The sequence below is a fragment of the Symphalangus syndactylus genome, chromosome X, assembly GCF_028878055.3.
Source record: "Symphalangus syndactylus isolate Jambi chromosome X, NHGRI_mSymSyn1-v2.1_pri, whole genome shotgun sequence".
Classification (NCBI taxonomy): Eukaryota; Metazoa; Chordata; class Mammalia; order Primates; family Hylobatidae; genus Symphalangus; species Symphalangus syndactylus.
The window spans coordinates 110,710,471-110,734,007 of record NC_072447.2 but is presented as its reverse complement, the minus strand read 5'-3'; the positions used below and the strand labels follow the sequence as shown (position 1 = coordinate 110,734,007).

At 34.0% G+C, this 23,537-nt stretch overlaps 1 protein-coding gene across 2 annotated transcripts in view; it reads right to left on the bottom strand.

The window, feature by feature from the left end:
• Positions 1-23,537, bottom strand: part of RNF128 (ring finger protein 128) — a 100,687-nt gene that overhangs the window by 8,049 nt on the left and 69,101 nt on the right. For both annotated transcript variants that reach the window (XM_055268705.1, XM_055268703.2), the window contains exons 2-4: positions 17,322-17,569; positions 5,430-5,501; positions 2,603-2,685 (exon numbers count right to left, since the gene is read on the bottom strand). In XM_055268705.1, coding sequence (XP_055124680.1) covers positions 2,603-2,685; positions 5,430-5,501; positions 17,322-17,569 — 403 coding nt within the window. The remainder of the gene's footprint in view (positions 1-2,602; positions 2,686-5,429; positions 5,502-17,321; positions 17,570-23,537) is intronic.

Genomic DNA, 23,537 nt, shown 5'->3' with positions numbered 1-23,537 from the left:
CAGCTAAGAGAAGTAGTGTTAAGAACAACCTTCAGGAGAGGGATAATTTAAAAAACTAAGGAATTAACACTTCCAAATAGATGCTCATACGTTGACTTCATTTTATTTTTTTCTCGATGGATTAGAATAAATTTAAAATTAATCCAGTACTATACTTATATGTATATGTGTAATTATATATAATATTATATATTATATATATGTGTAATTATATATAATATTATATATTATATATATGTGTAATTATATATAATATTATATATTATATATATGTGTAATTATATATAATATTATATATTATATATGTGTAATTATATATAATATTATATATTATATATATGTGTAATTATATATAATATTATATATTATATATATGTGGAACTATATATAATATATATTATTATATATAGTATATATTATATATAATGTATAATGTATATAATATATACTATATATTACATATAGTGCATAATGTACATATATACACATAAATATATAATATACATATATACATAATATAATATAAATACACATATAAATATAAGGATAGTACTGGATTAATTTTAAATTTATTCTAATCCATCAAGAAAAAATAAAATGAAATCAAGTTATGAGCATCTATATGGAAGTGTTCATTCCTTAGTTGGAATTTATATATATGTATTATATATAATATATAGTATATAGTATATATAGTATATAGTATATATGCACTATATATTATATATACTATATATACTATATATAGTATATATTATATATACTATATATAGTATATATTATATATACTATACATAATATATATACTATATAATATATATAATATATACTATATATACTATACATACTGCATATACTATATAATATATATAATATATACTATATATACTATATATACTATATATAATATATACTATATATACTATATATACTATATATAATATATACTATATATACTATATATACTATATATAATATATACTATATATACTATATATAATATATACTATATATTATACTATATATAATATATACTATATATAGTATATATAGTATATATTATATATATTATATAGTATATATAGTGTATAATATATATAATATATAGTGCATATATACTATATACCATATATAATATATAGTATAGTATACGTATACTATATAACATATAGTATATACTATATAATATATAATAGAGTATATATAATATGATATATAATATGTAGTATATATACTATATAATATATAATATACAATGTATTATTATATAATATATAAGATATAATGTATCATATTATATATTATATATAATATTATGTATTATATTATATATAATATGTGTTATATATAATGTATTATATATGATATTATATATAATATTATGTATTATATTATATAATATATGTTATATATAATGTATTATATATGATATAATATATGTTATATATGATGTATTATATATGATATAATATATAATGTATTATATATCATATATATTATACATAATGTATTATATGATATAATATATAATGTATTATATATCATATATATTATATGATATAATAGATAATGTATTATATAATGTATTATATATTATATAATATATAATATATAATGTATTATATAATGTATTATTATATATTATATATCATATATAATATACATTATATGTAGTATATATAATTATATATTATATTATATTATATATATAATATAGTATATTATGTATATTTTATATATTATATTTAAAATATACTATATATAAAATATATTTATATTTAATTATATATTATATACTTATATATATTATATTCTTATTATATAATTATATATTCTATACTTATATATATAATTATGTATCATATTACATATATAGTATATGTAATATACATAATATACTATGTAATATATATAATATATAATATATATTACGTATGCTATACAATATATAGTATATATATTATATATACTATATAATATATTATATAGTATATATACTATATAATATATTATATATTTTATAGAATATATGTTATATATAGTACATAGTATAAATTATATTATATAGTATATATACTATATATAGTTTATATAGTATATATACTATATATAGTTTATATAGTATATATACTATATACAGTATGTATATTATATGTAGTATATATACTTTATATTATATAGTATGTATATACTACATATATTATATATATTATAGTATATATACTATATTATATAGTATATATACTATATATTATATATAGTATATAATATATACTATATATAATATATTATATAGTATATATATACTATATATATTATATATATAATACATATATATAAATTGTGCTGGCTCAGTTCTCAGTTTTCTATGGAATTAGTTTAAAACAAATTGAACCAGATTACAATTAGACTTATACCAATTTCAGTGGTATTAAGAAATGAATAAAAGTAAAAATAAACCATTCTATATTTAAATGAAGATAAGTTAAAAATAAACATTTTTTACATTAATTTGGAAATATTCAAAATAGTTTTCTTCCATCACAGTCATTTTTGTGGGTCAGCTATTTTTATGGAAGATATAGAAGAAAATCGAACTTACTTGCAGGTTAAGATGCGTACCAAATCATTTGGTTTATACAATTCAATGCAGACAGCACAACTGTCTCCATCAGGGCCAATTTCCTACAAGCAAGTAGTTATTGTTACTCTGACAGACAAGAAAAATACATTAAACTACAGAACAAGATCAGAACATACATGTACTTAACCAGCCTAAATTCCTATAAAAGGAGGAGCATTATATCACTGAATGTTTATGTAACTGTAAAGTTCCCAAAGGTGATTTAAAAGTATCCAGACTTTAAAAAGGTAAAAGAATAAAGTGAAAGAAAAGGGGAACAGAACAAAGAGAAACATGTAGCACTGATTTATTTTTCCTGATTTTAGAATTCATAAAATACCATTTGTATAAGTTCTATAACTTTTCTCATTTAAAAAACAGTAAGGTATAATTCACATACAGAAAAATTCACCCTTTTAGTGTACAGTTCTACACGTTTTGAGAAATATAGTATCACTTAATGCTTATCACAATCAAGATATAGAATAGTGCTATTACTCCCAACAAACTCCTCCAAACTCTTTGTAGTTAACCTTTCCTCTCATCCCCACCTCCTGGCAAGCACTGATCTGTTTTTATAGTTTTGGCTTTCCAAGAATGTCATATAAATGGAATCATGCATTATCTAGCTTTTGAGTCTGGCTTTTTAAACTTAGTATAATGCATTTGAGATTCATCCATACTGCAGTATGTATCAGTGTGTTTCCCATCACACTTTTATTGCTAAATAGTATTCCATGATATGTATGTACCACAGTTTATCCATTCACCAGTTTAATAATATTTGGCTTTTTTTCCAGTATTTGACAATTATGAATAAAGCTGCTATGAACAGTTGTGTTTTTATATGAACATAGATTTTTTTCTCCCTTTAGGGTAAATATCTAATAGTGAGATTGCTAGGTGCTATGGTAAGTGTATTTTTAACTTCATAAGGAACTGCTAAACATTTTCAAATTGGCTATACATTTCAAATGCATACAACTGAAAAATGTATTTTCAGTTGTATGCATTTTAGCCATTCTAATGAATGTGTAATTGTATTTCATTATGGCTTTAATTCATATTTCTTTAATTATTAATGATGTTGAATATCTTTTATGTGCTTATTTGCCATTCTTTTTTTTTTTTTTTTTGGTAACTTGTCTGTTTTGCTTGCCAGTTTTCTATTAGGTTGTTTGTATTCTTACTGTTAAGTTTTAAGAGTTCTTTATATTCTGGGTACAGCCCTTTAACAGACATATAATTTGCAAATATTTTCTCCCAGTCTGTACCTTATCTTTTCCTTCTTTTAACAGTGCCTTTCAAAGAACAGAAATTCTTAATTTTGACAAGGCCAAATGTATCTTTTTCTTCTTTTTTGGACTTGTTTTTGGAGTTATAGCTAAGAAATATTTGTCACCCAAGTCATGAAAATATTTTTCTTTAAAGTTTTCTTCTAAAAATTTCATAGTTCTAGGTTTTATGTTAAGGTCTATGATCTATTGAAATAATGTTTACATGGGGTAAGAAGAATGGATTTAAGTTCTTTTTTGTCTGTTTGCTTGTTTTTTGCTTAAGGATATCCAATCACTGCATATGGATAGCCAACAACGGGCTATCCTCCTGAAAAGGCTATCCTTTCTTCATTGAATTGCTTTTGCACTTTTATGGAAAATCAATCGACCATATATGTATGGGTTTATTTCTGTACTCTCTCTTCTGTTTCATTGATCTATAAATCTATCCTTTTTCCAATACGACACTGTCTTGACTGCTGTGACTTTAAAATAATTCTGCAAATCAGGTAGCATGAATCATCCAAAGTTGTTCTTTATCAAAATTGTTTTGTTTATTCTAGTTCTTTTGCATTTTCATCTAAGCTTAGAATCAGCCTGTCAATTTCTATAAAGGATTTACACTAGGATTTTTATCGAAACTGCATCAAATCCATAAATTAGTTTGGCGGGGAACCGACATCTTAACAGCAAGTCTTCTGACCCATGAACATGGTATATGTTTCCATTTATTTAGATCTTCTTTGATTTCTCTCTTTCATTAGTGTTTTACAGTTTCATGGCTTTGGTAAGATATAAAATGGTGTATTATTTCTATAAGTTCTATAGCTATTTTTTGAAATACATGTTTTATGCATCAATGGTAGTTTTCAACTGTCCTAAATCTGAAAATGCATATTCAACGAAAGTAACACTAAAGCATTGTAGTAGTTTCCTGTAGTTGCTGTAACAAATTATCATAATTCAGTGGCTTAAAACAACACAAGTTTATTCTCTTACTGTTCTGGAAACCAGAAGTCTATAACCAAGGCATTGGCAATACTGTGCTCCTTCTGGAGGCACCAGGGGAGAATCCCTCTCCTTACCTTTCCCAGCTTCTAGAGGCTGTCTGCATCCCTTAGCTCCTAGCCTCTTCCTTGTATCACCCCAACCTCTTGCTTCCATTGTCACATCCCTTACTGTACTGTGGTCAAATCTCCCTCTCTCTCCCTCTTATAAGGACACCGCAATTATATTTTGAATCTACCTGGATAAAACAGGATAATCTCCCCATCTCATGACCCTTAACTTAATCATATCTGCAAAGTCCGTTTTGCCATATAAGGTAATATTCACAGGTTCAAGGGAATAGATATCTTAGATATCTTTGGGAGGCCATTATTCAGCCAACCTCTAGAATAAAATACATATAAAAAGTCAATAAGGTTCATAAATGCCAATAAAAGCATACTTAGGAAGAACATTTAGCCTGAACAATGGCTTGGTAGCACTGCTTTAAAACAAATAGCATTTAAAAGTCATGAATGTACCTTGTCTCCTTGTTTCAGTGTGCGTAGTTGAAGCCTTCCAATAGCTTTTTTAGCATCTGCCTTTAATTGCCTCTGTAAAAAAAAAAACAGCAGGTATTAGAAAAAACTATTTTTTAAAAGAAGTATGATGAAAATGATAGAGAGGATCAATAAATATTTATCAGGTAAAAGTCAATGTACAAATGAATTTTAAAAGATAAAACTTAATTAGCCATAATAAATGTCCCATTTACCTGATATGAGGCAGGATTTTCCAAGTTACTGAGACTTTTCACTTATGTTTCCCTACTTTCTTAAACAATACTGTTGGGACCATCATGGTAAAAATACATTTCCTCCCACCCCTAATGGATTCAAATACTATGAATTTTCAAAGCAATCTTCCTATTTGCAAGCTCAGAGGACATTAACATGCATTTTTTTCCAATTTCCTTTTTGAATCGTGTCTTGTTTGGTGGAAAGTGCATAGGATTTGGATTCCGATGGTTCGAAATCTGACTTTGTCACTTACTTAATGAATAACCCTGCATGAGTCATTTAATTCTTTGAGCTTGTTTACTTATCTATAAAATGAGGGTAGTACCAATCTTTACACTGTTTGGTATTAAGAAAAATATTGGTGCTTATAACCACGATTGATTAATGAAGAAGACTGATTCTGAGAGTGGTCGCCTTTTATTGTTTCACTGAGCATATATCTAGATGTGTCTGGATATGCAAAAGTAAGCCACAGGCTCATTTATGGAATAAGAACTAAAACATTATGCATAATTGAGTCAGAAGTGAAGTTGGGGTGTGGGAAGAATCTACCAGGTGAGGGAAAGACTATAAAGAGAGTCTACATAGTTCAATAACACATTGTCCCTCTATGTATGGTGAACCAGCCAGAGGAAAAAATCCCAGGTGATATTTGTTAAGATATTTGTCAATTTGAAGTTACTGGTGATGCTGCAAATACTTCATTCCCCTTCACTAAAGTGTACTACACACACGAATGCCTCAAGTGAATATAATATACATATGAATTGAAGTAGAGGCTAAGTATGACACTTGGTAGATGCTGTGTTGAAATGGCGAATATTTGTCCTCTCCAAATCTCATTGAAGTGCGACCCCCAATGTTGGAGGTGGGGCGTGGTGGGAGGTATTTGGGTCATGGAGGAGGATCCCTCATGAAGGGCTTAGTGCCGTCCTTATGGTAATGAGTGAGTTCTCAGTTCACGCTGGTTGTTTAAAAGAGCCTGGCACCTACTCCCTCTCTCTCGCTCCCTCTCACCCTGTGACACGCGTGCTCCCCCTTTCCTTTCTGCCATGATAGGTAGCTTCCTGAAGCTTTCACCAGAAGCAGAGGTTGGCACCAAGCTTCTTGTATAGCCTGCAGAACCATGAGGCAAACCAACCTCTTTTCTTTATAAATTACCCAGCCTCAGGTATTCCTTTACAGCAACACAAACCCAACTACTACATGTGTGGAATATAATGGTAGCATGTGCAGCATGGCAAGATAAGTGATCTTTCTATTTTGAACTGTAAAATGAACAAACTTAGAAATTCGGCAAAAAGTAGGCCCCCAGAACTAGAGATCATTGTGAGAATGTAAGCAGCTTCCTTCCTATATATACCCCCATCACCAGCTGACATTTATGTCACATGAAAATTAGAGATAATATAAGTATTTAGTATAATGTCTGGCATATAGCAGATACTCAATAAAATGTTTATTACATAAAATGTAAACTACCATTCATCAATAAGCATAACAGGGACTTGCCAATATATATTGGCTACAAATGCTACAAATAATTGTAGCAAATGTATTTTGGAAGGTAAGAATCTATAAGCGTCAGTATGTGAGGAATCTCCTTGATGCCCAAACCTGTCTCCTATATAAGATATCATTTTGTGGAAGATATTTAGCTTAAGGCCAAGGATAATATTAGCCAAAGTATTTCTTTGCTGTCACAGGAAAAGCAGAAACCTCTCAGATTATTACCTGACCAGCAAATAATCCTAACAGAAACAGTGAATAGGAAGGCCTAGATCCTAAGAAGGAAAAGAGGTGACAATCAAGGCACTTTCACTCCCATTTTGGGGCGTAATTGTGAACTAAAAAAATTCTATGATGGGACTTAATTTCAGCACAAATATCTTCCCTTCTATTTTGTTACTTGTAAGATAATAATAGAGTGACAGTGAACAAAGGTACACCTAGGATCTTTAGATTACTGAGCCCGACATCTAATCAGACAGAGAAGAAAACTGATGCTCAAAGAGGAAGAATGTCTTGCTCGAAATATCAGAGCTAGTGTCAGCCCCACTGAAGTCCAGAGTTATATCAAAGTAGCTATCTGTTTTGACTGTAGCATGGAGTAGGAAGCTACTCCTACCATTTTCTTACAATATACAGTTGTTATACAGTTTAAAATTTATTTTTTATATCTATCACCTCATTTAATCCTGACAACAACCCCCAGAAGAAGGTAATATCCTCATTTTAGAGATGCTCAAGTGGAGGGTTGAAAAAGTAAAATAACTTATTCAAAAGGGAATGCAGCATCTAAATAATAAAGCTGGTACTGGAACTCTGCTCTTCATATTCCAAGAGTCCATTACAATATAACCATCCATAACTCAGCTGTCTTTTGATGTTTTTCTAGCTCCTGGATTCTAGAGTCTGTCAAACTGTGGCAATCCTTCCACCTGTATGCCTACAGGGTCCTGGCCCTGGCCCACACACCTGCACTTCACTATTTTCTTTCCACATAGATCATGAGTCAGTTGGACATCGAGATGAGAAAAATGCAAATGAGAAAAAAATAGAGCCAGTAAGAAGAAAGGGGAAAAAATGTAATGTAGTTGACAATGTCTTTCACAATCACTTTGCTCTTTGTCCTTAAAGCAATTCTAATTTAGGTTTAGGCAACAAGCTGTATCACACAGTTGGGGAAAGCTCTCATAAGGAAGTGATACCTCTCCTAGGGTATTTACTTGATTCAGTCTATACAGTCTGATTTCTCATTGCAAAATATTTGATTCAATACAATATAAATGTCTGAATCTCCAGTGCTACTGTTTATCAATTTATTAGGCATTAATGCCAAATATATAACTTTCTTAATTATAGCCAAGACTATAATGCAAATTAATTTGAAGTGTGGGATCAAAGGGAAACTTTGTATGTAATGTCTGAGTCTATGCCCAGGAGAACAGTAGAACTTTCATTAAGGCTGATGCTAGAAAATGACGGTGGGGGAGAATACAAAAAATAAAAAAACAGGGCCAAATCTAAAATGCCAGAAGACACTAGACAAGAGATTTGATTATAAAGGATCTCTAAAAGATTTGTAGCATAGCATAAACTAATGTTCAACAAAGCAGCCTTAGAATAAAAATGTGTTTAAAAGAAAATTTGAATATTTTCAGTAGCTCCTACTGGGCTTATATAAAGAAAAGCTATTTTCTTTAAATATGGATGCAAGACAAGTGATTTTAGTAAAAAGCACAAACTGTATTTTTAGAGCTTAAAGGAAAGTCACTCACAAAAAAACTGCCTCAAGATATTCAAGATAGTACTCAAGATATTTCACTGTGACACTGATAGCAACAGTTCCAAGATGCAAGCCTCCCTCTTAAAAAAACTGAAATATGAGAACACCATTAGGGCCCAGTAGATTATATTCAACACGTGTTTGAACAACATTATGTCAACTTTTGAGTGCCCAAATACACCTCAACATTTAAAGACAATATGCCCCATGTGAACTGTAATTTGTACCTTACTCCTTAAAAAATATGAGATACTTTTCCAATGCCTTGCTACCAGATCAGAGTTTCCTTAGTCTATGAGTTCCAGTAACACATTGTTTCTACCTCTTATCTTGTTCAGTAATTGTATTATTAATGTGCCTTTCTCTCTTGAGTAGCTGGAGGACTGGGCCTTAGTCACTTAGAAAAAAATTCCCCAGTGGCTAGAGTTTGCTCCAAAATTATTTTCTGAATTTAGAAAATAAAACAGACTTTCTTGATTTTCTCATGCAAGACACTTCTCATTTCAATTATTAAAAGTCTCTACTCCATTAAGTTTGGGGAAAGAAAGGTTTACACATTAATTGAGACTTTACCATGTGTCAGGTTGTAAGCTTTTTACATGTGTCATCTTGTTTAATCATTAAAAATATTGTGAAATAGCTATTTTAATATCCAAGTTTTATACAAGAAAAGTAAGGTTCAGAAGTTTGACTAAAGTCCAGACAGCTGGTTAGTTTCAGAGCTGTGATTCAATTCAATCCCAGGTTCTATCTGGCTTTGAAGCCCATGATCTCTCCACTATTGTACACTGCCTCCATTGTGTAATGGCAAAGAAGCCTTTAAAAGGCTTCACATTCCTTGTGAAGAAGACAAACGAAGGAAATTTAAAAACACCTTCAAAGCCAGCAATTATCCAATCTTAAAATTCTTCCCAAACTGGCTATTTACTGTGATTTGGGGAATTTTAAAAAGCAAGTACATTATGTCAAACGCCTTTTGCCTTTCCCCTCCTCCTCTCTAATCCTAAGAGATACCTGGTCTAAGAATATTTGGCAATAGAACTGAAGACTGATTCAAAGAAGCTGGTTGTTGGCCAATTTTCTTAACAGAAGCTTAATGTGACTATTCTGACTAATCAAAAGCTGCATTCGCTCTAGTTAGCGAAGAATCTCCACTATATGGTTTTTTTTTAAATTCTGAATGAGAATATATTGGGGTTGATGATAAAATGTCAAACCAATGATCATTCTTTATTACAATGTTCAATTTTGAAATTATGGTGAATGCAAAGATATTCTACCTAGTTCATTGGTGTATTTGTATCCAATTAGGTAAAATATATGTTTCAGTCTGGTGATTTGTCAGCCTGATTTTTGGTCCCAGGGCATTCAGCTTTTAGCTTAACTGAAACTCACATGAATATATTAAGTATGTAGTCAAACCTAATTACTTGATGGAGGACAGGGTGTGCAAAAAGCAAGAAAGGAGAGAGATATAAGCAAACTAGATTTTTATGTACTTAAGTCACCATATTTTAAAAATAAATATTTTCCTAAAAATTTGGCTAAGAGTTTTAACACAAGACATTTAAAATCAAGAATTATAGTAAGAGGATTCTTTTCCTCAGACATATTCCTAGGACAAAATGAAAGTCTGAGCCATGTAGCTGTTCAGGTATCTGAAAACTGAAAGAAATCCATTTTATTCAATAAAAATCTATCCATAATATTTGAGTGAAAATATTCCTACAGGTAAGAGGAGGTGCAGGCTATAAAACAGCTTCCCATAAATGTATGGAATTACAGATGAGGGGATAAATAGGAGTGCAGACCACTCCCATGAAGAACATAACTGTGAGTAGTGTAAGGAAATACACTATAAGGAAGAACCATGAAGTAAGGGTGAATTTGACTCAGTAGATAGGTTATAGCTCAGATTATAGCATTTTTTTCAAAGAAATGTGATTAACACCCTTTAGAATTTGTGGTATAACTGCAAGTTTGTATCCTTTGACCAACATCTCCCCATTTCCCCAACACCCTGGCAACCACTTCTCTGTTCTCTGTATCTATGAGTTCAAATTTTTTAGATGAATAAATCCTGAGGATCTGATATATAGCATGGTTTACTTGAAATTTGCTAAGAAAGTAGATCTTAAATATCCTCAACACACACACACACACCCAGACACGTAACTATGTATAGGGATAGATGTGTTAATTTATGTTAATCATTTTACAATTTATATGTATGTCAAATCATAAATGTTGTACACCTTGAATATATACAAATTTTATTTGTCAATCATACTTCAATAAAGCTGGAAAAAGAATTAGTGATATAAATTTAAAATTAGAGTAAGTGAATATACAAAAATTCTGAGACCCATTATAAGAGCTTTCTTTTGTTCAGTGAGAAAGTCAGAAGAAAGATTGTAAAACTAAGTCCTATTTAGACAAGGATTTAATCTGCTCTTCTTATACAAGAGTCAAAGTTCTCATGGTTTCTGTAAAAGACCCTGAACTACTCTCAAATGTAGGCAGAAACAGATACATATATGTGAACACACCAACTGCAAACGTATATATGTTAATAGTGGTACAGTGTGCAGGTAATTAATGAATCTTCCAGGTAATTTCGTGTACTAGTGGAGTAGAAAAAAACTTAATGTAACCAGAAATAGTTTGGATAATTTTTAGTAATGCTTTAAGTTGAAGGACAGATTTTAAGATATTAATGTAGCCTAGTCCTTCCTCATCTGAGAGCACGCAGGAGTGCTCTTTCTCTCTGGCAGCAAACTACAGAAATGTGTGGCATATCTCTGCCCAGGGAACCAATTTAAGTGTTGGGGTCCAAGACTCAGATGAAGGGACTACTTACTAGGTGCATCCTGCTAGCAACTGGCCATGTTGCCAGAAGCTGAGGACCCCAACAAAGAAACTAGGATATCATCAATCTTGATTGTTGTGAAAGGCAACTCTGACAGGCTGGTACAACATGGTCCATTGTTCCAGGTGTATATAACAAAATTATCAATCACTAACATAAAGACCACTTTGAGAGCCACATTCCCAGGGTTGGCCAGGGGCCAATCATGGTTCCCTTGGGGATATGGAAGGAGTAAGCAACTACATCTGTTGTGTTACCTTTTTCCTCACAATCCATCCTGTTGGTCAAAGCCTTTTTATAATAAAACTTTCAGTACAGTAACTGTTTGTACAGTATTTATATATTATCACTTCAGTTAGTACAGTAGTCAGTATAGTTACTATACAGTAACTATACAGTTAGCATAATATTTATAAACAATGTACTACATAGAGTATACAGTTGACCCTTGAACAACATGGCAGTTATGGGCACTGACACTCACACAGCCAAGACTCCACATACAGCTTTTGACACCCCCAAAACTTAACTACTAATAGTCTACTGTTGACTGGAAGCCTTACTGATAACATAAACAGTTAATAAACATGTATGTTATATAAATTATATACTGTGTTTATACAATAAAGTAAATTAGAGAAAAGAAAATGTTATTAAGAAAATCATAAGGAAGAAAAGAATATATATTTAAAGACAGGGTCTCACTGTCACCCAGGCTGGAGAGCAGTGGCATGATCTCGGCTCACTGCAACCTCTGCCTCCCGGGCTCAAGTGATTCTCCCACCTCAGCCTCCCAAGTAGCTGGGACTACAGGCACACGCCACCATGCCTGGCTAATTTTTCTATTATTTGTAGGGACAGGGTTTTGCCATGTTGCACAGGTTGGTCTCGAACTCCTGGGCTCAAGCAATCCACCCACCTCGGCCTCCCAAAATGCTGGTATGACAGGCCTGAGAGAAAATAAATTTTATCTTAATTAAGAGGCTGTGGATTATCATGAAGGCCTCCATCCTTCTTTCTTCACATTCACTAGGCTGGGGAGGAGGAAAAGGATATATTGGCCTTGCTGCCTCAGGTGTGGCAGAAGTGGAAGAATATCCGTGTATAAGTGGATTCATGTGGTTGAAACCCAAGTTGTTTAAGGGTCAACTGTATATACTGTTCAGTTAGCACAGTATTTATATATAAGGTGCCATAAGAGCAACATAAGTCTATCCAATACTTGCAGAAGCCAACAAGGAGTGGAAACAGGTTCAAAGGAACAATTCATCCAGTTTATAAGACCATCACAAACATCTTTACATTATTATACCAATTTAATTATCCATTTATTCCCTTGATCTATGGCCACTTGAACTTTGTGATAAACTTGCACAGAGCTATTTAATATAGTAATGAACTAAATCATTCTAATTCTTCTTCATGCTAGTCACTCTCCCTTGGTATCACACTGTGAGGAGTTTTTAGTTCAATGTCTCAAACACATTTGATTACCATATGATTTATCTATATAAGATAGTTGAATTTTACTAATAATACCAGTATTACACCACATCAGAGTATGGCTATGATACAGTTTGGTTTGGTTACAAAAAAATCTGGAAATGTCACAGAAATATTTATTAAACCTTCCTAGAAGAATTAGCCTTTGCCCATATGCCAGATATGATGAGGAACAAATGCTGTCACCAGTGGCAATCATTCTGTCATTTCCCATGTTAGCTGGGGACAAAGCCAATCATTTGTCTCAACTTAGATTATTGTAAAGTTATAGGTTCCTGTTAACTTTGTACAGCAAGGCCATTTCCCTCTCATGGGAGTACATGGGTATCATTCAGTATTAGTTCTATTCCTACTAGCCTTATTTTGGCCCATCCTTTGGTCAAGATCAGTCAGAGATCAGCAGTGCAAATTGCAATTTTACAAAAAAAAATTCCATAAATTTGGGGATCTGCAAGTGTCTCAAAGATTCTCTGCCTGAGCTTCTACAGCTAAAAATGGAAGGTCATTACCCCCATGGCTACTTGGGGATCACTTTTAAGTAAAATAGTTAATAGATTCTATTGTGTTAGAGTATATTCTCTTTCCCAATAGTGATTCCTAGCATTCTCTAGCATTATGTGTTGGGTCTGTGTAATGAGTTTATCAAAGCTTTATGACCTTTCCAAGTGGATTCCCATTCTTTTCCCTCCTCTTGGAAGATGATTTCCTTCTAATCTGTCTATTTTAGTTAGTAAATCCTTTTCTTCTGACAGTCACTCTTCATTAAAAGTAAATTCAGCTTTTCACATTATATCTAGGCCAGCTCCTATTTCACCTACAGCCCTCTTTTGTTTCACTGGTCAATGTTTAATCCAACACATGCGTTGTGGCTATTGAGTATTAACTGCTTGAATACAGTTAGGTACATTTACTGTACCCAAAAATGTTTGGTGTATAGTGGTCACTCCTAAATGTAGTTTAATTTGTGTATGCCATAAGGTTTCCCATAATCTTTCTTGTCTCAAGTTAGGGTTGTTCCCGGAAGGGACATGAAACTAACTTATAAGGCCTAATATGTTATTTTCATGGATAATCCATTGATACTTTTTGTTCTGTTTAAAAGCTTTGTATCTACAAAACAGGGATGATATGTGTTCTTACACATCACACTACAACATACGAGGCTATTCTGTCTGGGGGCTCATCTGAGCATTCAGTCATCAGAATTTATGGTTACAGTCATCAGTTTCCTGACATTATATATCATGTATCATAACCTTCAGAAGGAAGAAATTCTTAAATATATTAAATTTTCCTAACATTCTAATGAAGCCAAATTTCCATAACTCAGCTTCATCACCATTTCTACCAGTAAAATGGAGATAATATAGTTAAATGTTTAGTGATAATTATAATCAGCATATGCATTAAGCTCTACCTTTTAAAAATTAATACTAAGTCATGAAAATTAAATATATAAATGACATTCTAGCACTCTCAAATATTTACAAGCAAAAAGGATTATCAGCCATATATTTAATCTTTTAGTCCCCAAAGGATAAACAGATATAGTCCATTAAGTAATTTTTAAAAGCCCCTTCAAAAGCCTTCTCCAAATAGATGAGAAGTTTTAATGCTATTCTTGACCATTTCTACAGAGGTTACTTTTCATAAGATGTATTATAAACTATGAAAATTAAATGCGTAGACCAGAGCTAAATGTCCAATGAAGCTCTGTAACACCAGACAAAGTTCCTTATAAACCTTGTTATTTTCTGATAGGGTTTAATGCCATGTCAATAAATTTATTATAGCACTGAGAATACTGAAACACATACCCCACCATGAACATATGCAAACCAAACACTCTTGTCATTGTAACTATAACCTTTGAATAGTTAGTCACACTGGACACCAATTTCCGTCCAGCCTCGCAGATAAAAAACAGCACAATATACAAATGTCAAATATTAACACAGTGTGAAACTACTGAGTGGCCTGGTACAGGAATTTTAAACATCTTTTTGACCGCAGCTAGTATCAGGCTGAACCTGCCACCAATGTGATAAGCTGCTTCTCTATGGAGAAGGATAGAAGCCAATTAACTTTAAACACTGAGATAACCATCACTTATTACCACATGCTGGTATCTAATCTTTATGAAGTTTTATAATAAAATTTCAATTTCTCATCTATTCCTAAATTAAATTAACTTTCTTGCTATATAAAAATCCTCACTGCTCCTTCCGCCCCCTAAATAAATTGAGTTCCTTTTCACTTATTGGAGGAAGAGTACATGAAGTGACCAGAAATCAATTGCCTTTAGAGAAACTTCTCAGTACATATAAAAATGTATTTTCATCTGAAAGCATTAAATCCCTACTGAGCTTTCTAAAGAAGTGGCACACCATTCTGCTGTTATACTGAGAATACCTGAAGGGAGGAGGAGATAAGAAATCATGGTGGCTTTGACTGGGGCAGAAGCAATGGAGGTAATAAGAAATAATCAAATTCTGGATATATAATGAAGGTAGAAATAACAGGATTTGCTGATAGAGTTTACATGGGAGGTGAGAGAAAAAAAGGAATAAAGAACAACTTCAAGGTTTTTGGCCTGGGGCCAAGAGAAAATCTTTTGAAAATGGGAGCAATAATACTATGTTTGCATGTTGGTGGAAAAGATCCAGAGGAGAGGGAGAAATTGTTAAAGTAGGAGAGTGAGAGAGGACAATTTCTGGAGTGATGTCCTTGAGTATACAAAAGACAAAAATAATCTTATACCTGAGTGAAAGAGTTAGCTTTTGCAAAGGAACAGTTCATCCGTAAAAACAGAAGACAAAGCAGGGGAATAGGATAGACGCAGATGAAGATAGATGAGAAGATGTGGAAGTATTATTGATTGCTTCAATTTTCTCAGTAAAATAAAATACAAATTGAGAGTAAAGTTGGAGGAGGTGCTGGAGAAAGGGAAAGGAACACATATGGTTAGCCAACAGTAGGAGACTAAATGGCCAAGAAAACATAGTGTGATTCCATGGTAGCATTAAGGGCCCGCTCTCATTTTACAGTCACAAATTTAAAGTGAGATCAGTCAGTACAGCTGTAAATGCCTTTCTGATACTTCAGTTGTGCAAGGTGCAGACATAGAGTAGGTGGGAAGTAGATTTAACCAGGGTTGGATTTGTTTTTCCAGCAACTATAACAAAGAGAAAGAAGGGCCAAGGGAACTGAAGATGTAAGCATGGGAGTGACCATGGAATTTAAGCTGGGTAAGGAGAAATGTGAGCATATCAGGGGGCTGAGGGGGACAATTTAATGGTAGTAGGATCAATGCCATACAACCATAGGTATTTTACTGTTCAATAATGCTTTGGTATTTTTGCTCTGTTGTTTCTATACCTTGTACCTTTTTATACACTGTTATAATATGATAGAAACTATTAATATTTGACTCCACTTGAAGCCTAACAATATATCATGCACAATTAGATCTTCTAACCTGCCTTCTCAGCCTAGTCCCTCTTCTCAGCCCTGTCCCCACATGCAAATACAGACATACACATAAAATAATAGTGGTTACCTTTGGGCGATGACTACAGTTATATTGCTATATCAGGTTTTAGGTGAGTTTTTTTCCTGTGTACTTTCTAATTTCTAAGTTTTCTATATTGAGTATGAAATGTTTTTGTAATTCAGAAAAAAATGTTTATTTAAAAGAACATATGTATTTACACCCATATATAATTAAATGCTAGATGTGTTCTCTAATGAGGTGTTAGAAGATTTAATACCTCATTAGAGATTAAGTTCTTTGACAAATATAGAAAATAAAACCTTTGAGAAGAGCTGACATACTTTTAAAAACTACCAGATTTTGTAAAACATATGGGGAGATCATTGTCTAGCAAGTAAAATGTATTAAAATGCAGGACCCTGAAACTACAATTAGAACAGTAAATTTTTTTTAATATTGGAAGAAAGGACCATTACAAACCTGCTTCCTGCTTTGAGCTCTTGCATTCCGTAGCCTTCGAGCAGAATAAAAGATAAAATAGCCCACAGTTGCTGCCGTAATAATAAAAAAGGACACAGAAACGAAAAAAATTGAATAGTGATTCACCCAAGGGCCATGTTTTTTCCCTACTTCTATGACCATTGTCACTTGTATGCCTCTTTGAATAGATTGTAGAATTTTTGTGCCTTTCAGATTGCCGATCATGATTGCAACAATGTCTCCTGCACCTGTAAAATAAAACAAATTCAGTTTTAGTTTGGTGAAACATTCTTAGTATAATAACCCAATTGCTAAAATGATTTTAAATGGGTCTCAATGACACAAAGGAAGGATACTCATTCATTCAATTAACATTTTTGAGCATCTACTATCTATATGAAAGTTGTAGGCTATGTAAACACGCCTGAGATTTGGTTACTGATTTTAGGGAACTCATAACTTAGGAAGCTATTATATACAACAAACACCTCCCCCTCCTCAGATTAACTATCTATAATTCAACAGTATTGCCTTTGAGACCCAATTTGCATCTTATATGAAGGCTTGCTTAAAGACAAATTGTCCCCCAAATTGTAGAAAATAGGGCTTCTATTATAAGGAATCTAAGATTTGGGGAATACAGAAATGTTTCCCAATTTATAAGATGATAAATTATCTCAAGAGCTCACTACTAGCATGTTTAAGGATTTACATATTGGGATAGTAATTTGAGCCAAACAATGTTTACAAACCCAAATGTACAAACTATACATATGTCCATGATGTACCATTTTTCTGTATCCTCAAAAGCAATATAAAACTTGCTCAAGGTGTTCTAAGGTTTTACATGGACATGATCAGGTTAGCAATGAAGATAACATATAGAAATGCACATTTCTATTCATTACCTATTAAAGACAAGCCTAAAGTAAGTCTAATCTTATTACTAAAGGTCTAATTATCTATAATACTTACCTCTCTACCACCAATTTTATAAGTTTTGTGGAAAAAAATAAAGTACAAACGTTATCTTTCCCAATGTTGTAAGAATGTCAGATTGCTCATGCCATTCCAATGCTTATCAAGGTTTATATTCCCTGTAGTTTATATGACCTGAGACCAATAATCTTAAGCAAAAGAAGAGCACTTATTGAATGTTAAGGTATAACCAACCAGAGAAACCTCCCACTGATATTAAGTTAAGGTGCTAATCTGGGTTAATGATCCAACTCCAATCTGGAATAAAAACAAATACACATATACAACTCTAAAAGGACTTTTAGAGGAGGTTCCAAGATGGTGGAATAGGAACAGCTCCAGTCTGCAGCTCCCAGTGTGAGCAATGCAGAAGACGGGTGATTTCTGCATTTCCAACTGAGGTACTGGGTTCATCTCACTGGGGCTTGCCAGACAAGTGGGTGCAGCCCACTGAGCAGGGCAGGGCATCGCCTCACCCAGGAAGTGCAAGGGGTCAGGGAATTCCCTTTCCTAGCAAAGCGAAGCCATGACAGATGGTACCTGGAAAATTGGGACACTCCCACCCTAATACTGTGCTTTTCCAATGGCCTTAGCAAATGGCACACCAGGAGATTATAACCCACGCCTGGCTCAGAGGGTCCCAGGCCCATGGAGCCTCGCTCACTGCTAACACAGCAGTCTGAGATTGAACTGCAAGGCGGCAGTGGGGCTGGCGGAGGGGCGTACGCCATTGCTGAGGCTTGAGTAGGTAAACAAAGCGGTGTGGAAGCTCAAACTGGCAGGAGCCTCTGCAGCTCAAGGAGGCCTGCCTGACTCTGTAGACTCCACCTCTGGGGGCAGGGCATAGCTGAACAAAAGGCAGCAGAAACTTCTCCAGACTTAAACATCCCTGTCTGACAGCTTTGAAGAGAGTAGTGATTCTCCCAGCACAGAGTTTGAGATCTGAGAACCGACAGACTGCCTCCTCAAGTGGGTCCCTGACCCCTGAGTAGCCTAACTGGGAGACACTTCCCAGTAGGGGCCAACTGACACCTCATACAGCGGGGTGCCCCTCTGAGACGAAGCATCTAGAGGAAGGATCAGGCAGTCACATCTGCCATTCTGCAATATTTGCTGTTCTGCAGCCTCCGCTGGTGATACCCAGGGAAACAGGGTCTGGAGTAGACCTCCAGCAAACTCCAACAGACCTGTAGCTGAGAGTCCTCACTGTTAGAAGGAAAACTAACAAACATAAAGGACATCCACGCCAAAACCCCATCTGTGCGTCACCATCATCAAAGACCAAAGGTAGATAAAACCACAAAAATGGGGAGAAACCGGAGCAGAAAAGCTGAAAATTCTAAAAATCAGAGCCCCTCTTCTCCTCCAAAGGAACGCAGCTCCTCGCCAGCAACAGAACAAAGCTGGATGGAAAACGACTTTGACAAGTTGAGAGAAGAAGGCTTCAGACGATCAGTAATAACAAACTTCTCTGAGCTAAAGAAGGATGTTTGAACCCATTGCAAAGAAGCTAAAAACCTGAAAAAAGATTAGATGAATGGCTAACTAGAATAAACAGTGTAGAGAAGTCCTTAAATGACCTGATGGAGCTGAAAACCATGGCATGAGAACTACGTGGCACATGCACAAGCTTCAGTAGCCGATTTTATCAAGTGGAAGAAAGGGTATCAGTGATTGAAGATCAAATGAATGAAATGAAGCAAGAAGAGAAGTTTAGAGAAAAAAAGAGTAAAAAGAAATGAACAAAGCCTCCAAGAAATATGGGACTATGTGAAAAGACCAAATCTACGTCTGATTGGTGTACCTGAAAGTGACGGGGAGAATGGAACCACGTTGGAAAATACTCTTCAGGATATTATCCAGGAGAACTTCCCCAACCTAGCAAGGCAGGCCAACATTCAGATTCAGGAAATACAGAGAATGCCACAAAGATACTCCTTGAGAAGAGCAACTCCAAGACACATAATTGTCAGATTCACCAAAGTTGAAGGAAAAAATGTTAAGGGCAGCCAGAGAGAAAGGTCAGGTTACCCACAAAGGGAAGCCCATCAGACTAACAGCTGATCTCTCGGCAGAAACTCTACAAGCCAGAAGAGAGTCGGGGCCAATATTCAACATTTTTAAAGAATTTTCAACCCAGAATTTCATATCCAGCCAAACTAAGCTTCATAAGTGAAGGAGAAATAAAATTCTTTACAGACAAACAAATGCTGAGAGATTTTGTCACCACCAGACCTGTCTTACAAGAGCTCCTGAAGGAAGCACTAAACATGGAAAGGAACAACTGGTACCAGCCACTGCAAAAACATGCCACATTGTAAAGATCATCGAGGCTAGCAAGAAAATGCATCAACTAACGAGCAAAATAACCAGCTAACATCATAATGACAGGATCGAATTCACACATAACAATATTAACCTTAAATGTAAATGGGCTAAATGCTCCAATTAAAAGACACAGACTGAAAAAAAAAAAGACACAGACTGGCAAATTGGATAAAGAATCAAGACCCATCAGTGTGCTGTATTCAGGAGACCCATCTCACATGCAGAGACACACTTAGGCTTAAAATAAAGGGATGGAGGAAGATCTACCAAGCAAATGGAAAGCAAAAAAAAAAAAAAAAAGCAGGGGTAGCAATCCTAGTCTCTGATCAAACAGACTTTAAACCAACAAAGATCAAAAGAGACAAAGAAGGCCATTACATAATGGTAAAGGGATCAATTCAACAAGAAGAGCTGACTATCCTAAATATATATGCACCCAATACAGAAGCACCCAGATTTATAAAGCAAGTCCTTAGAGACCTACAAAGAGACTTAGACATGCACACAATAATAATGGGAGACTTTAAAACCCCTCTGTCAACATTAGACAGATCAACGAGACAGTCAGTTAACAAGGATATCCAGGAATTGAACTCAGCTCTGCACCAAGCAGACCTAATAGACATCTACAGAACTCTCCACCCCAAATCAACAGAATATACATTCTTCTCAGCACCACATCACACATATTCCAAAATTGACCACATACTTGGAAGTAAAGCACTCCTCAGCAAATGTAAAAGAACAGAAATTATAACAAACTGTCTCTCAGACCACAGTGCAATCAAACTAGAACTCAGGATTAAGAAACTCACTCAGAACTACACAACTACATGGAAACTGAACAACCTACTCCTGAATGACTACTGGGTACATAACGAAATGAAGGCAGAAATGAAGATGTTCTTTGAAACCAATGAGAACAACGACACAACATACCAGAATCTCTGGGACATATTTAAAGCAGGAAAGATCAAAAATTGACAGCCTAACATCACAATGAAAAGAACTAGAGAAGCAAGAGCAAACACATTCAAAAGCTGGCAGAAGGCAAGAAATAACTAAGATCAGAGCAGAAGAGAAGGAGATAGAGACACAAAAAACCCTTCAAAAAATCAATGAATCCAGGAGCTGGTTTTTTGAAATGATCAACAAAATTGATAGACCGCTAGCAAGACTAATAAAGAAGAAAAGAGAGAAGAATCAAATAGATGCAATAAAAAATGATAAAGGGGATATCACCACCGATCCCACAGAAATACAAACTACCATCAGAGAATACTATAAACACCTCTATGCAAGTAACCTAGAAAATCTAGAAGAAATGGATAAATTCCTGGACACATACACCCTCCCAAGACTAAAGCAGGAAGAAGTTGAATCTCTGAATAGACCAATAACAGGTTCTGAAATTAAGGCAATAATTAATAGCCTACCAACCAAAAAAAGTCCAGGACCAGAAGGATTCACAGCTGAATTCTACCAGAGGTACAAAGAGAAGCTGGTACCATTCCTTCTGAAACTATTCCAATCAATAGAAAAAGAGAAAATCCTCCCTAACCAATTTTATGAGGCCAGCATCATCCTGATACCAAAGCCTGGCAGAGACACAACAAAAAAAGAAAATTTTAGACCAATATCCCTGATGAACATTGATGCAAAAATCCTCAATAAGATACTGGCAAACCGAATCCAGTAGCACATCAAAAAGCTTATCCACCACAATCAATTTGGCGTCATCCCTGGGATGCAAGGCTGGTTCAACATATGCAAATCAATAAATGTAATCCATCATATAAACAGAATCAAAGATAAAAACCACATGATTATCTCAATAGATGCAGTAAAGGCCTTCGACAAAATTCAACAGCCCTTCATGCTAAAAACTCTCAATAAACTAGGTATTGATGAGACATATCTCAAAATAATAGGAGCTATTTATGACAAACACACAGCCAATATCATACTGAATGGGCAAAAACTGGAAGCATTCCCTTTGAAAACTGGCACAAGACAGGGATGCCCTCTCTCACCACTCATATTCAACATAGTGTTGGAAGTTCTGGCCAGGGCAATCAGGCAGGAGAAAGAAATAAAGAGTATTCAATTAGGAAAAGAGGAGGTCAAATTGTCCCTGTTTGCAGATGACATGATTGTATATTTAGAAAACTCCATCATCTCAGCCCAAAATCTCCTTAAGCTGATCAGCAACTTCAGCAAAGTCTCAGGATACAAAATCAATGTACGAAAATCACAAGCATTCCTATACACCAATAACAGACAGGCAGAAAGCCAAATCACGAGTGAACTCCCATTCACAATTGCTTCAAAGAGAATAAAATACCTAGGAATCTAACTTAAAAAGGATGTGAAGGACCTCTTCAAGGAGAACTACAAACCACTGCTCAAAGAAATAAAAGAGGACACAAACAAATGGAAGAACATTCCGTGTTCATGGATAGGAAGAATCAATATCGTGAAAATGGCCATTCTGCCCAAGGTAATTTATAGATTCAATGCCATCCCCATCAAGCTACCAGTGACTTTCTTCACAGAATTGGAAAAAACTACTTTAAAGTTCACATGGAACCAAAAAAGAGCCCACATTGCCAAGACAATCCTAAGCCAAAAGAACAAAGCTGGAGGCATCACGCTACCTGACTTCAAGCTATACTACAAGGCTACAGTAACCAAAACAGCATGGTACTGGTACCAAAACAGAGATATAGATCAATGGAACAGAACAGAGCCCTCAGAAATAATGTCGCAAATCTACAACTATCTGATCTTTGACAAACGTGACAAAAACAAGCAATGGGGAAAGGATTCCCTATTTAATAAATGGTGCTGGGAAAACTGGCTAGCCATATGTAGAAAGCTAAAACTGGATCCCTTCCTTACACCTTATAC